The following is a 16823-nucleotide window of genomic DNA, read 5'->3' as shown; positions in this document are numbered from 1 at the left end:
ACGAAGCACTAAAACACGGTTGAATTTTACATTTTGAAATATTGAACAGATAACTTTCTAATTTATAACTGATCGACGTTCTCGCATTTATCGTGTACCATCGATATTCAACCACACCTGAACATTAATATATATCGTTCATTAACAGCTTCCAGCGCGTTCAAACATGCATATATTAATAAAATTTGCACGGCCATGTATCACCAACAACTGCGACGATTAAATTGCACCGTTTATCGAACGAGCCTTCCTTCAATTAATTACAGCATTAAACTTGACGTAATGGGATCAAATCTGTTCGATACGTTTGATTCATTACGTTTTCCTCATTATGTATTTTACACTCAAGCGGAAAGGGACGTCCATTCGGCAAACTAATTATTAAATCACACGAAGATACTAATTATAAGATCGAGTAGTTGGTTCACTTATGTAAATTACAGAAATTTAAAAAAATTATAAAAAAGGAATTATGACATTAACTTTTTATATTCTGTTTCAATTTGAATAGTAGTTTAATTATTATTCATTGATTTTGCGAAAATATTGCATTTTCTTACATAAAAGGCAACTAATCTTATAACTTGCAAATTTCGAAAAATATTTAATTCTCACAAGAATGACACACCTGCCGAATATTTATATTAAGTTCAAAATAAATATGCCCATTCATTCTTTTTTCTTTTAGATACCACGAAGAATGTTATTATTTTATAATACTTTTATGGACATTCTTAAATCAGACTTTCCAGGAAAGAAGGTGATACATATCCCGGGTTCTTGCCCTTCCCCATTGGGTTCCTCGGGTTCAAGAGTTCAGGGGTTGTGGGATTCCGGGGTCCCAGGAATCCTTGCCGTGGGCCTCCCCAATGGGGAATGAGAATAAAGGGGAAAAGGCCTCACATGTACATCTGTGCCCCCCCACCACTTGCGCGTAAATGTTTCCACGGGAAATTTGAACCAATAACTACATATTTACTATTCCTATTTCATTACATACTAAATTTTGTAATATTTAATAATTAAGAATCATATTATTTTGTTTCAAAATCAGTTTTAATATTAATATCGAGTGTACGTCGTCAAATCGTATAAGGCATTATCTAACATACAACATTTCAAACGCTACTTACTCGAAGGATACGAAATATTGTTCTCGTTAAACTCTCAGTATATTTCCATTCAACCAGACAACTATAACACGGCTACTTCAAAGATCAGACAGAATGGCAGTAAAATCTGTGCACAGTAGTCGGGATAAATCTAAATGACCGAACGGTTATAAATAAGAGGGCAGAAGACAAGGAATTTAGTGATCCTTGAGCAAATAGAGACTGACGGAAATTGAACTGAAGAAGAAAGGATGAGCCAATTCGTTTTCGTCTAGACACGCCAGCACCGAACTCCTAAGATAACCGGTGTCCAGTCTAATTTATCGACATTTTTCTTTTTATTTTGTCGGATCGACTCGAAGGCAGCAGACTGGAAAGAAGATCGCAAACGTTAGTCGGCCGGCTCATAATTTGTTCACAGTTATTTTTAGGACCGTTTCCAATCCCATCTCGTCGTGTCGACGTGAAGAGTGAGTTCTCGACGCCAGTGGCACCGTCACTTGTAACAGCGAACAACAAAAAGCGACCGTTCGACGACGAAACGAAAATAAATCCGTCGATGGTCCGCGCGAAGAGCCACGGAATTTCGAGACACGTGTGCAAACAGCACCGCTAACCTCGTTATTGTTCTTTTGCACGATTCCTCGTATGTACAATGGATTCTTTATTGTCAAAAGGATTCCATTTCGCTAGATGATATGACATTTGTAAGCCCTCAGCTTTATGAAGATTAAAAGAAATTAAAATAATAATCCATAATTCTCTTGCTCAATATTCGTATCAGGAAAATAAAGAAAAACGATAAAAATTCCTACCTAAATGTTATTTTAACCCTTTCTTGTCTAATTTATTACAATTACACGAATCTACAAAACTAAACGGCATGTAATTATGATAGATTAATATAATTACAATAAATGATCGATGACCACCTGTCCGACCACCTTATCTACTCGTCTGACAATCACCAATCCCGTCCAATTACAAGATTGCCCCCGAAGAAAGTTATATCCACGGGCAGCAAAAAAATGCTATTGCAGATGAGAAAAAGGGGAAAGAAAAAAAAAAGGAGGTTGGTGAATGGAGAACGGTTTGGAAGAGGGTCGCGACTAGTCCGTCACGTGGCGCAAAAAAAGGCCAACTGTTTCTTTGAAGATGAATCGTTCGGGGACACTTGTCGAGTGGAACGTCTTCTCCCGTGAGATTAAACCTTGCTTTGCCCTTCTTCTTCTGTCCCGTCGCCGCCTCGTTCGGCACAAAGGACGGGAAACTCGTCCCGGCTGTGATAATGGTCCAGCGCATCTCGCCGATAAATCTCATTGTATTAAGGCCTTCTGCTCGACCGAAGTTTCTTCGGCCCTTCTGTGACCACGTCCTCCCTCGACACGTGTCTCCAGCTGCACCTTCACTCCTCTTGAGTTATTGCACATGTACGACAACCACGTCCTTATGCGACATCATCCTCGATTCGATTCATTCAACGTACCTGTCACTTTCATTTTTCCTTTTTTTGGGAATAATTTTTGGGACACAAAAAGTAATGTTTCGCAATTTCAACTACCAGCCAGATTATAAGATAAATTATTAAATTCATTCAGAAATCTATCCTAATATCACCCATACTTATCAAAGTCTGTGTTATTTTACCAGCGCTGCACAATATTTGCGATAATCTTATAAATAAAAAATCTGGCAACATTGTGGTCTATTTTTTTTTAAATTATGATATGAACCTCTAACTCGATATCATTTATTCTCATAAAAATCTGCCCCAATAACATGGGTATTCCAGCAATTGAATCGGATCGGGTCGGGTCAATTATTTATCAATCAGGGAATTATTTATTAATCGACTTCAGTAATCTCATAAACGACCTAACTTACTATACAGAATTGGAAATAAACTTTTTCAAATAGCAAAAAGGTAGTAAAGTATCACTTCTGAAAGGAATCTTTTCATCTTTTCGGAAGAATAATATTCATAGCTGAAGAAAAGGGAAGATAAACGACAGGTCTATATTGTACGAAGATGTTTTATGTACACAAAGAATCTGTCCCATGTGGACGGAAAAAGGAATTCTCTTAGAGGCGCAAAACCCTCTGGTTTTCTTTGCTGAAAGTTTCACTGTGTGAAGAGTATCCCAAGGGTTCTGTAAAAGGTGGAAACTTCACCCCTTCTCTCTGAACAATTGATACACACCGAAAAGGAAATCGCCCTCTTTTAAACTTTCCTTCAACGATTGACCACGTCGTGAAGACAATTTGGAAAAATACCATGAATCATAGAGATCTTTCGTAATTTGTCAATAAATTTATAAAGGATATTCGAATTTCTGATATAAATGAAACTGTACTGAAACTGATATAACACAATTTAACACATAATAAAAAATAATAAAATGTATAATATTTCTTATTTTAAATAAACATTCTACTTATCATTAAATATTAAATGCAAAATTAATTCGAATCGTTAGAGTATCCATACCTTATACAAACAGGACAGCAAAGGGTTAAACTTACAATGAAACATCTAATAGTTGTCTACAAATAGACGAGTAGAACCGATAAGGGTGGTTATTCAGTGCTAGAACATCAATTCACCGTTAAAGTGTACACAGACAAGATAGAGACAGACAAGCCTAGCCAAGCCAAGCACTCCTGTCATTATATCGTTTGTTCGCGTTTCAACAGCCAGCAATTTGCATCTCTGACATTCTATGTTTCGCAAATTACTAGAAAGAGCGTGGGAGAGTAGAAGGGAAGGGGGATTGGTTTTTCGTTCGCTCGTAGCCCGGTCGGAAACAATTCATAACCCTGGTGCTGATCGACGCCAGGCGTCGGCGACGATAAGCACTGCCGACGGGCACTGATACAGCCACGGGTGATAGTACCGATAAGAACGACCAGTCCACGTGCGTTCGGTGCACGGTGCAGCCGGCAATGCGTCACGATAACTCACCCCCGTGCTTCTTTTCCCATTGTGTGGCCGGTCATAACGGCGTTGTCGCGTGAACTTTATTTCGATCGTGATACAGCCGCCTTTCGAAGAAAACATTGCGGTACGCTCGACGACGATAAAGCAAGAGTCGAGTATTTATTCTTTGGATAGAACGTTTTGGAATAAAAATTTTGGATAAAAGCACTTGTCGCGATCGTGCTAAACGTTGCGATTTATCGTCACGTGAAAACGTTACCCTTAGGTAGATAATACCATACACTTTGCGCTAGCGCCGATTAATCACGGCTAGCATCTCGCATTATTATGCTTAACAGCTTCTGTGCTCGTTAAAAAGCCCATTTTACGTGGCGGTCGTTGAACAGGGTGAAAAAGAAGGTGGTAGATGGGAAAAGCGGAAGACAGCTGGGTGCTAGGTGCGTGTCGCGTGCGGCAAAGCGCGCGACAACAGCTCGCGTCGCTTGGGTAAGCACATTAGTCCCGACAACCGTAATTAAAACTGTTACGTGACAACGCTTGCTCCTGCTATCGTACCGTTTCCATCGTTCTCTAATAACGATATTTTCTCGTGCGCGACACCGTCGCATCTGCGGTGCGATTTATGGGAAACGGCTACTGCTGACAGACAACCCTCCCGCGTACGCGATCGGAATCCTCTTAATGGCCAACAGGATTTCGCGAACGGGAAAAATGCCCGTTTGGAAAACAGTAACTGCGTTGGAATACAAGCGAAGTCGATAAGTAACGTAGCGATTCGATCGTGCAACCATGGAAAAGCGAACCCCTTTGAAACTGATGCACATTTTTTTTTTATTTTTTTTTTTTTTTTTATTTGATATAGAACTCGACAGCTTTTGACGAAATATATTTCCGATGGCTGGTCGGTTCAGGAATTCGGGAAATTTTGAGGAAAATATTGAACGAGACACGAAAATTTTTACTCGATTCTGAAATTTTTATATCCGATATTTGACTGTTGATTGATATATTGTAGCTTTTAAATTTGGTAGTATTTCTATCTTTATATTATTCACCTTTTTTTATAGCAATTAAACTAATCTTAAAATTTACTATGCTCCAAAGTGTATGAGTACCATATCTGTTGTATCAAAGTTGAGCATTATTTCAAATAATCTTCTGCACAAATTTCGACTAAAACGAAGATATTCGAGTAATTAAAATAATAACTAATTAAAAATTCAAATAATTATTTAAAAATAATAGAAAAAATCAAACTATGTTTGAAATAATTTGCTTTCATTCGAGATTTTTATTCAAAAATCTACAAATAATTTCTCATTCAGTGAAAAAATTATTTCTGATTTTTCAATATGTTCATTTTATTCAGAATATACTAATTTTTATGTAATAGTTATTCAAAAAGAGACAAATTATCAGTGAAAAAAAAAATGTTGAAAACCAAGGATTTGAACCGTGGATCTCTAGATTGCGAATTGTATGTGTGAGTTTGTCATACTTCAGAATGTAAGGAGTAACTAACTGTAATTGTTAATATCTTTTAAACAATTAGCCGTCTGCCCACAAAACGGGGAATAGGCGTGTTCAGCTCGACGAGCTCTACAAGCTGGCAAAGTTTCATTAATAAGTGAGTGTAACACTTGGGTAGTTCTCCTTGTAAGACAACCGCGCGTTATTTGTATATGTATTGAGAAAGTACCATCGCGAACAGACATCGCAAGCTCTTTAATTACTTTGTATTTCAAATATAAACAGTTTAATTTTGTTCGTTGTTGTTATTATTCGTAATGGAAAGTGCGAGCACCACTCCCTGGCGCAACAATACATTCAACATTAAGAGAGAGTTCAAAAACAAACGGTTTAATTTTTAACCGTTTAAATTAATTATCAACACTTTATTTTACGAAAGAAATATCTACGTAACAAACATTCAAGATAAAGATTGAAATTTCCGATTTCAGAATAATTTTCCTTTAACAGTGGAACACGAGGTTCTGTTGAACAACAGCAACACGCTAGCGTGATTCACGGCACCTGGGCTTTGCACCCTGTGCATTCGCCGCAAGCGTTAATGCCACATTAGCAGCTCACTTTTCCCGGAGTTAATGTACCAGCAAATTCGCATTTAAAGTATCCATTCACTGACGTAGACGCCGTAGTCGGTTCATGCTTGAATACTGTTTAAAACGACGCAATCTATGCAGACGTTCGAAGTGGAAAAAAAATCCCAACATTCGACAATTTGTTGCCGAGGAAATTGCCAATGGTAAATTCCTTTGCCACTTAATCAGCCGGTAAATTGTTGAACCGCGTTCCCGATTCAAAAGTTGCGATTGGTTTTCTACCTTTTTTTTTCTCCGATTGAAAACTCAAAGCCGGGTTCTGATACAATCCGTTGCGTGGCTTTCTAGTTTTCTCTTTGTACGATCATGAAACTGGTACGGGAAAAAGGGTTTTCAAACTGTTAATTTCTTGGTATTTTAATACTCTTTTAGAGAGAGGGAGGAACTTTCAGATAAAAGTCAAAAACATGACAGGTAAATTGGGTTTAAGCTTTTAAAGCATTCTTTTGAGCTCAACTGCTATTTGTACTAATTGTAATTAATTAACAAAACTTTTTAATGAACCATTTAATCTTCTCATCTTTTTTATATTTGGAATTAAAATTAAAAATTCTCATGCAAAAAGGAAATAATATTTACCAAAAGAGCTTCTTTTGGTAGCTTACATTTAATTTAAAAAAGAAAAATGAACTGTGCAAAAATGTTCACTTTTATTATGTCATATTTTTTCTATCTCGCAATAAAAGATTGCAAGTGGGAAGATATTGCGCGAAGAGATACAGCTCCGAAATAATTAATAACAAATTCTGTAATGTATAAAAGCAACATAACTGACGTAACTGCAATATGATACAACCAGTTTCACTAATCATACAAAGTTTACTTTGCGATGCATGTTTCAAGCCACGTATGCTGCGTAGATATATCTTATATAATACACCGTCACAATAATTAACGTGAGTACATACGGAACGGAATCATAGATGTAACGTTGAATCTCGATTATCTGACTAATTGGATGACGTGCAACCCGAATGATCAAACATTTGATTAATCAGTTCCGTAATCAGGATTTTAACGTTTGCCCTGTTTATTCTGTTACATAAATAAGAGATTATACGAGGGAATGACAGCATAAATATTGAAAAATCTATTGAGTTACGAAACTGCATTAGGGAAAATGTGGAAATGATTTTTTATTTTAATTTTCTTTAGAAAAATTTCAATTTTCGACTATATTTAGCTTCATCATGGTGAATTAGTTTTATAATTTACAGTTAATTAAAAAAAATTTTTCATTCTGTAAAAAAAAGATGATGGCCTTGAAATGTCTTTGAAATAGGGGTGTATAAGAAAATCCATTATTACCAATATTTTTCTGATAATATTTGATTGTCACACTTTATATGCCCCAGCCTGCACGAAAGAATCACTTCGTTTTACAGCAAATATATCGATCGAATAAAGATTCTTGCAAACAGTATCATTTATATTCGATCCAGGCTCGTAATAAGATATAGCAAAAAAGGAAAATGAGAAGTGTAGAGAGTAATAATTTATCCACGTAAAAGGTATCGCCTCTGGCGTTTGGTAAATGTTCGCCGATAGGTCACGCCTGTCCAAATGAGAGGCGAAAACATGGCGTAAGGCCACGTTCGCATGCAGCAGAGCCAGGTAAATTGATCGGAGACACGTTAAGCGACACGATCAAACGTCTGGGAAGCCGATATTTTCGCTCGTTACGAATTATGCGCCGATTGCGTTACCCTGGGCCACTTTTGTTGCTTCAAATTACGAGGCCCGTACGTTAATTTCATTATTACCTACGGCCTGTTATTCGCGGGCAATTGCGGTTCGTGCAGCAATATTCGATCAGCTTGCATGAATCAGGGAGCAGCATGGCAGTGAGCGTGTGACTAAACCGGTACTAAAGAATTTTTCGTTCGTGGGAGACATTTTCTGCTGTCTGATCGAATTAACACGTTACCGTCTGTTACGGGTTTATTCGAGGACTCCCTCTGGGATCAGGTGAAAGGATAATGCTGGAAATTGACCAATATTGGACCTCGCGATCGGGGAAAGAATTTCAAAACGATATGTTTTTACAGATATGAAAAGTTGCGTAATTATTTACTTGGAAGGCGATGAGAAAGTTGTAAAAAATACGTGTAATAAATTTAATTAAAAAAGTTTACCATCATTTAATCCAAAATTGAAAGCAAATGTTTATTTTCAATTTTATTAATTACCTTTATACCGGCTTATGTATCCTGGATTTCAGATTATCATTTCGAGAGGAGATTCAAATGTTTACCCTCGAATAATCTTTCTCGTTAAATTGTTTAAGCTGTTCAAAGTTTGTAATAGAAATATACTATCGAACGATGGAATTTTGGGGCGGTGGCTACTTTCGATACGAGTTTGGAAGCCTTTCACTGATAGATTACACAATGTTAATCGTACAGTTCGAACATAATGCAAATGGGCCGAGGTTGAAAAGGGTCGCTTAATTAGACATTTGTAAATCGAGGCTGATAAGGTTGTATAGCCGCTAATTAGCTAGGCTTGTGTAACAAGTTCGACCACCGAAACTCCATTTCACACCTTGTACTATTTGAACCGAAATCCTAAAACACGATCAATCTTTTGAAAACCAATATTTTATTATATTGAAGATTTTATTAAAATGAAGATTTATTGGAACTGTAATTATTAAGAATAAGAGTAGCTAATTTTCAAATTTTAACAGCAATATCTTGATTTTAAATCCCTTTTAATATCAACATCATCAAAATAACAATTTCCAAAATTTCTCCTTTCCTTATAATGCCACATTCCCTAAGGGAAACCACTTTGCTCGACACTGTACCTTGTACATCAATCTGTCGTTCGGAAACAACACACGTTTAAGAATCCTGAAAACTGGCCATTATTAGTTCGAATTCGTGATTGAACGAAAAGACGAAGAAGAAGTAGATCAAAAAAGAGGGGACCTTCGAAATCCCAATTACACTTTCGGTCCCGAAGCAAACGGGCCAAGAATCTTCGAATTTTATTGGCAGAATGCGGTGGTTCGCGAAGAAGGGGCTGCGAGAACCTGACGAAATAAAGAAAAGGAAAATAAAAGAAAAATGGTCGCAGGAGGCGCTGCAACGGCGAATTGCTGTGCCCCACCTGTATAATGACGGTGTTCTCCGTTCCTGAAGAGAGGAATGTCGTGCAATTACGGTCGGTGGCCCTCCGCGATTGCTTGTACGTCGAATGACTTAAGCGGCATTTAGTGGTTTTCGGTGTCACAGCCGTGCTTCGCGGAAAAGAAAAAAGAAGTTACACGAGATAGTAATCGGTGAACGACGAGCAAATTGCTCCTTTCACGGCCTGTCTGATGGGATTACCTGATCCGCGAATAATCAGCATAGTTACGGAAGCCTTTGAGACCCGGTCGAAGGAACAATGCCATTTCGAAGTCGAACGAACGAGAGCGAAAAAGGATTCCAGATGACATTTTGATAAAGTCAAAGAATCCTTTCACTCGTGTAACGTTAACGGGCAAAGTTGAGACGTTAATTGAAACGTTAGATTTGGAATTATTATTTGGAAATAATTACACGTGAAAGTTTTGACAATTTTCTTTCTTTTAAAAAAGATATTTTTCAACGAGCAATATTCATTATTCCTGAATATTAAAGAATAATCAATCTGTAAAGCAAATATGTGCATGAATTGCGATCTCCATTCAACTGTACGGTATTCCGAAACTCTCCATGAAATATCGGGGAATGGAAGTTATTTTAATCGAACCGCTACGTTGCAGCACGCAAAAATATTACTCTGTCTAAATGCTGGTGAAAAAAGATTATCGAAACTCGACACGTCCGACCGCCGATTGGATTTTTCATCAAAAAATCACGGCATGATATTGAAGTCTGACAGAAAAATGACACCTCGACGTACAAATTGTAATTTATCGACAGGTACTAAATTTGAAAATTTTTTTATAAATTTTACGTATACATTTTCTACATTTCGATAGCTGAATTAAAATAACCCTGCATCCACTATGCAAGGGTTAAATCAAGTGATTTGACGCGAAAACAATTTTTTTTTTTTTAATTTAGTTCCTTTGTTGTCGAAAAGCACACTTATAACAAAGATTTTATAATTTCCATAAAACGAAGCATGGCATTCGGGATTCAACCTAAATCATCACCGCCCACTTGCTGGTATCAAAGGAAAGATATCCAAGCATCATCGTCCATTTCCTACGATAACTCAGTGGCCATCAGACAATATCCACGGTGGTATAAAATCGCAGGAAGTCGGATCTCTTCTCCGCGAGAGCAGCAGCTTTAAAGATAACGTCGGTATTCGAAATCATCGCCGGAATAATGAAGTCTTCTGGTCAAGTTCGTGTTATCCGGTGAAATGCGAGGTAGCTTAGCGTACAATGGCGCGATAAATCTCTGGCCAGGCTCAATCATGCCACTAACGATCTTCTTGGACAATTTCCTGGGAGTACGTGAAACTCATTCGAACGTACGAGAGCGCGGGTTAAATCCGCCGCATAAATTACCAACGTCCGGCCCGTTGTACACCCTTTTACACCGCGCTACCTACGTTTTACAACGTCGAAAGGACGTAAAGTCTCCGCGGCGAAATAACTTCTCGAACGGGCTCCGGTACCGGCGTAATTAATGCCGGCCACGTCGATAAGTTTCGCTCCGGGTCTGCCGGAAGAAACGACCGCGAACGGTACCTGGGGGGGTTAGGGGATGGTGAAACGAGAGGAAGGTGCAATCGAGTTCGAAGAAGTATAATGCGAAAAACGTGCATTAAAAAGGGGAGAAAATAGCGGGAAAGAGAGAAAGTCCAGGGAGTAAGTAAATTAAGAAAGCTTCCAGGGATGGAGGAAACGAACGGAGAGTTCAATGGAGGGAAAACTGGAGACCGGTGTTTTTTAATCGTCTAATTGAACAGCTCTTTTCACTGATACTTGGGCAAACAGAGAACGATACTGGCGATTGATACTGCATTGGAAACGCTTTTAGATAATTTCTTTGTTTTCTTAATGAATGGGGTGGGAGGTGTTTTGTATCTTCCTATATAATGATGATAGGTGAAATAAGAATATATTTTTTAACATCATTAAATAGGAAAATACAAATCTTCCTGAGATGTTTGAATTTTGGAGGCACTAGACTTAAACCTTTGACTGCTGAATTCTCAAGACAAACGTTCTGCATGTACGAAATAGAAATCAAGTCAATAACACCCATGGTTTTTTTTCTTGATCCCATCATTATAATCTGATAACATATGACGCGTAATTAGTAATATGCATTGATACGTTTTATTTGATTATAATTAAAATATACGTTCAAAGGGTTAAATTCCTCCTTTGCAATTTTCAATCCGGCCAGCGTCTTCCTTTCATATGAAGAATGAAACCTAATTTAAGACATACATCCATCCTTTATTTCGGCAACAGCCAAGATACATTTCAGCAAAAATACCTCGATAAAATTAGTAATTTAAAATAATGTACTAGAAACCAATCATTTTAACCGACTTATATTTTGATAGTTCTAGTGTTAAATAATCCAAGTTCGAATTCATTTCAGAATATAATCAAACGAGCCTCCGCGATGATGTACCGGTTGACCAGAGTGTAAAGTAAACTGGAACAAGCCCCAGTTCGATCATCGGCTACAGAAAGCCCTGTCCGCGAAGCGGAGGCAATAACAAAGGACCAGGCGAAGAATGATGAAAAAGAGAAGGAAGGAGAAACGAGGTAGAAAGACAATGAAAGATAGGAATGGAGAGCGTGTAGCATGCGAGTCAGTCAAAGTCAACGACCCACGTGCCGCGAGAGAAGCTGGCCAACGTGGGCAGAGACTAATGGGAAGATATATACCGGCGGCCGAACGTGGATGGATAGACGTAGGTATTACCGGCATCAGTATCATCTGGCACATCGAACACTTACGCTAGAAAGAGAGAGAAATAGAGGCCACGTTACACACGCGTGGGCGTAGCTCGTTTCGCTTCCATAAAATAGCCTTCGAAGGTTCGCAGGCCGAATGTTTCTGCGGTTCAACCTCGTGGGCACACGCTGTATTACTACCGATCCCTGTTACCTTAACACTGACAATGAAACCAGCACGTGTTGCTTCGACCAACACCATCAGAGAACCCCGCCAGAGATACGTGAGAGACACGTTGCGAAGTCGTTAATGTTTTACGAGCTTCTCGCCTATTAGCTATCTGGATACATTCTGATCGGTAGTAAAATTTAAAAAAAAAAAAAAATAAAAAACGATCTTGTGCGCTATTATAGTCAGGTTTACTGATTTTTAGACTTTCGAGTGAAGTAGCTGTATCAGTTTATTGATATTGGCAACGAGATACGTTGATTGATTTTATGGGTACTGGTGTTGATTAGGGTGATTATAATCACTTCGTAACTAATCTTCTTAGTTAAAATAATAACGCTAATGACACAGAGTCGTGTTTAGATTCTAAACATACAAATGAAATTCGGAAATCTTCTCTTATAAATTTTTAAAAATCTAAATTTAGAAATCGAAGTCTACAGTAATGACAAATATTCTTTTCCACTGAAACCTGGGCACGTGCCTAGTTTGTCTAGAAATAAACGCGGCTCTGTTATGATAATATTATTAATTTCTTTTTCATTTTTAAATTCATAAGAATGAAATGTTCAGTCGTTAAATTTAATCTATTATATGCATATTATAATTCTAATTAAATTTTAAGTAATATAATGATTGACAGTAAGATATCAAAGCAAATGAATACATCGTTACAATAAAACATTCACAAAAGCGTGATTGTAAGGCTTTATGTATTTCTACCATGGATGTAATTGATTCATGGGAACTGATTAAACGATTCCACGAATCATTTACGTGCAACTAAACGCGAGCGTGCAATGAAGTAGTAACTAAACACAAAGCACAGGCAAACGATTGAAGAGTGCCGTAAGGAAATTGTAGGGAACAATTTTTTCGAAGTTCAGAGATTAAACAAGCCTGGGCATTGTTTCCCATTCGATACCACCCACTGAATGGATGTTTCCATCCTGGTTTACAGGAAAAAATATCCACCCACGCGACACTAACAGGCACCGGGGTGCTAATCGAGCATGGTCTTGTGACAAGCCGACCGCGAATCAACTTCGCGTGTCTGATTCTTTATGGCTGAATCGGTTTCAAACATTCTCCAAAAAGCATTTGTCGCGAATAAAATACCGAAAAAAATAACGAAACAATTTGTAAATAATAAATTAATGTTACAGAGATTATTTGAGAATTACTAATTATTAATTGATTTTATTAATGTTAGAAAATTAATGATTTTTATTTCTAAAGAATGTAATATAATAAATATATGTATATATAAAATAAGCAAAATTAGTTTTATTAAATAAAAAGACGAATCCCTTCAAATATCTCGTGCACCAAAAACAAGATATAGGTAATTGGTAAGTTAACGATAGGTTGTCGAGCAAAAGATTATATTAAACGCCAAAAAACTATACTTAAATACACTAAAATTCATTAAAAGCCCACCAAAGCTGTAAGAGGTCATTATCCGAAAAATCTGGATACCCTATTACCTTGTATATCTTTATTTCTGTCCGTGACTCGAACAAATTGTGTAACAGGGACGTTTTGACAAGCAAGAGTCGTCAGAAGATTGCAGACGATTGGAGGGTACTCGACAATTATCGTCAGACCTCCGAGCTTCTCCTCGGAGCGGATTCTCCGAGCGGAGACGAACCGAAAACGGAGCTACGAAATTACCAAGCGGTGTACATGGTAGAGCTAATTGAAAATAATTGGTCGTTTGGTTATGCGCGGCTTGAGACACGAAGCAAGCATAAATCTCTGATAATTTGTCGTATAAAGAGGATACGGATAATGACGTGTGTCTGGTTGTTCGTAGAAGGTCGAGCAAAGCGAAGACAAATTAAAACTGAGTTAAAGATGAAGGAAATCGAGAGAAATCGATTTGTTTAACGAGCGGAAATGTATTTTCGTTTCGTAAACGAGCGACACCGTGACGATGAGTTTGAAGGCGTGAATAATTGAAAATGAGAAATGATTGATGATTCCGAACGATATCCGGTTGGAAATAATAATGGAGAATAATACAGAGACTTTCTTCCTTTGTGAATTCAATGAGAACATGTGCGATTAAATCAGGCTTCTCCAGGGAAGATGGCGATATAGAGAAAATTTTCAAAATTCTAATTCTAATTATTAATATTAAATATCCTCCTCACTTTCTAAATTTAGGTTTCTTTGTTAATTATTCTTTTCTTCTCGCTTCAGTTATTAGTCTAATTATTATTAATTATTATTACCTTTTATCCATAGAATAGATAATCGAGCAATCATGTATCTGGGTATTTGAAATTCGGTATCGTTCTTACCTGAAACAGAAACAAATGAACAATTTAAGTAAACAAATATGAAAAATATCAACATTTTGACCGGTTAGTAGCTCTACTGTATACGATAATATTGCATGTTTCAATGAAATTAAAGTGGCTGTTGAATGCACGAGATTCGTGCACTTAAAAAGGACAAGTAGATTTTTCATATAAGAGTATTTATCTCTGCACTGTTATCTTAACATGTAAGGTAACAAGGAAAAGTTTATTATTATATGGAAATCAGATCATCGCATTAATGCGGGAAAAAGATATAATCACAGGAAGTTACACGTTAACAAACCGTGCTATGTTTTTTTCTCAACCACTGTATTTTCATTTTCATACATATATGTAAAGAGCAATAAAATTTATCAACCATTACAGTTGCGTGAATGCATTCGTGCTGTTTTTTCTTAGATTAGTTTATGTAAAAAATATAAATAAACAAATGTAAGAAATATTCAAATGTAGATTATATCAAAAAAGTAATATCACTCTATGATATCAAATAGTTAAAAAAATGTCTTTTTTAAAATACTATTATAATTTTCCTTTAATTAATCGAGTATACGTATCTAATTTAAAAGGGGCGATCTCCTGCAACCCCACCTGGTAAACTTGCGATCAACATTTTCATACACAAGAAAATTAAAATCAACCACCATGGTTCGAATTCTGACACGTATCAACCTCGAGAACCACGTATAATTTTATCATCCGGATACGGGATGAAGAAAAATGAAAATCCGCAAAAAAACCGCGAAGCACCACCCGGACGACCAAGGCGGTCGCGTTTCCCTTAAAACCGCGTTAGAAAAGAAAAAAAAAAATTCCCGCTTCCCGCGTCGCTGGTAAACGATTATCCTCTTTGGTTTGCTAGCTCGAATATTATTCGGCCGATTATCGTGGCAAGCATCCTGGTCGTGGAACTCGCGCCTTCATAAAGCAAGCTGCGAGAAAACGAGCAGGCTGGATGGATTAAACGCGATAATCGGTCCGATAAGAATTTAATTAACGCGTTATATATCTGGCAACACGATACACACGAGCAACCGTAGTTCGCTTGTAACCGCTTAGAAAAGATACCACCGAGATTCTGCACGGCCTGGCATGCGTGTCCTGCGGCCGTGTAAAATATCACATGCTCTTGCTTTTCTACCGACCATCCCGTTCCCCGGCCTGTCTTTCTCTTTTCCTTACCTCGCCTCTTATCGGGCGAAAGATATCGGACCTGGCATTACCATATTATCTTCAATTCACACCTCTCTCGCCTATGGACACCAACGGTAGCTGTGACCGATACCGATCGGTCCGCAAAAAGCATTTATAATAGCTGGCAATTAAAAACAGGCCCGTTTGTTCAACAGCGTCGCACCTCTCTTACTTTATGGACTCGTTACTCGATTATATTGCGCCATACCGGCTTTCTGCTCTCGGCTGTTCGATTTAAGAACGATCTCGACACTCGATACTCGAACTTATGCTGACTAGAGATTTGTTTACTGTTGAGAATACTTTTGCCTCAAATTGATTGAAAAATTCATTTTTAGAATTTTATTTTAAAAAAATGTAATACATTGGCAACAGAAAATTATCGATATTTATTTATACATAAAAATATTTCATTTTATTTAGTATCTCTGTTTTAAATATAGTCATATGTTTTCGTTTATAGAATTTAATATCCATCTTACGATAGATTCGAATTATGTGCAAAACTTTCATTTCCTCGTTTTATTACTTGAACATATTACCCGTGTGAGGAATTTAACAGAGGTATAAAATGATCGTTTGAGAGCTATTTTATTACGTTAATAAATGATAATTGTTCGTGCTTACGTACAGTTGAGTAACGTTTATAGCAATCTGTCTCTTGAATTCTACAATCATAATGCATGTGCATATGTATACTTCGGAAGAAGTACCTGTGTTTTGTGTGAAAATTTACATTCCAGGACTATAACTGCATGGATGATTGTTTGAATAAAATTCTTGGAAAAGTGAATACATAGTGTAGAATCTAAAAGCCTAATTTTGTTGAATATATTAAATTATATAATGAAATTATATAACTTCCCTTTTTCAAAAAATTAAAAAAATTAAGATGTACTATTATACATTATCCTAACTTTACTTTTTGTCATATATTTTTTAAGAATATATAAAATGGAAGATTTAATATTGTTTTTTATTTTTATATTCAGGAATGTTGATTTCCATTACGTTTGCTAATTTTACTTTTTTTAGAA

The 16823-nt window shown here is 37.0% G+C and overlaps 1 protein-coding gene across 8 annotated transcripts in view; it reads right to left on the bottom strand.

Annotated features, from left to right (window-relative positions):
• LOC117601432 (uncharacterized) overlaps positions 1–16823 on the bottom strand; it is a 255838-nt gene that overhangs the window by 113163 nt on the left and 125852 nt on the right. Inside the window, exon 1 of one of the 8 annotated variants that reach the window (XM_034318151.2) lies at positions 14503–14571. The exons of the other annotated variants lie outside the window; for them this stretch is intronic. Within the exon in view, the coding sequence (XP_034174042.1) occupies positions 14503–14513 (11 nt within the window). The 5' untranslated portion in view covers positions 14514–14571. Of the gene's footprint in view, positions 1–14502; positions 14572–16823 lie in introns of those variants that run through there. 8 annotated transcript variants of the gene reach the window in all.

Source organism: Osmia lignaria, chromosome 6 (genome assembly GCF_051020975.1).
Source record: "Osmia lignaria lignaria isolate PbOS001 chromosome 6, iyOsmLign1, whole genome shotgun sequence".
In the NCBI taxonomy this organism is placed as follows: domain Eukaryota; kingdom Metazoa; phylum Arthropoda; class Insecta; order Hymenoptera; family Megachilidae; genus Osmia; species Osmia lignaria.
This window is presented reverse-complemented; position numbering and strand designations above follow the sequence as displayed.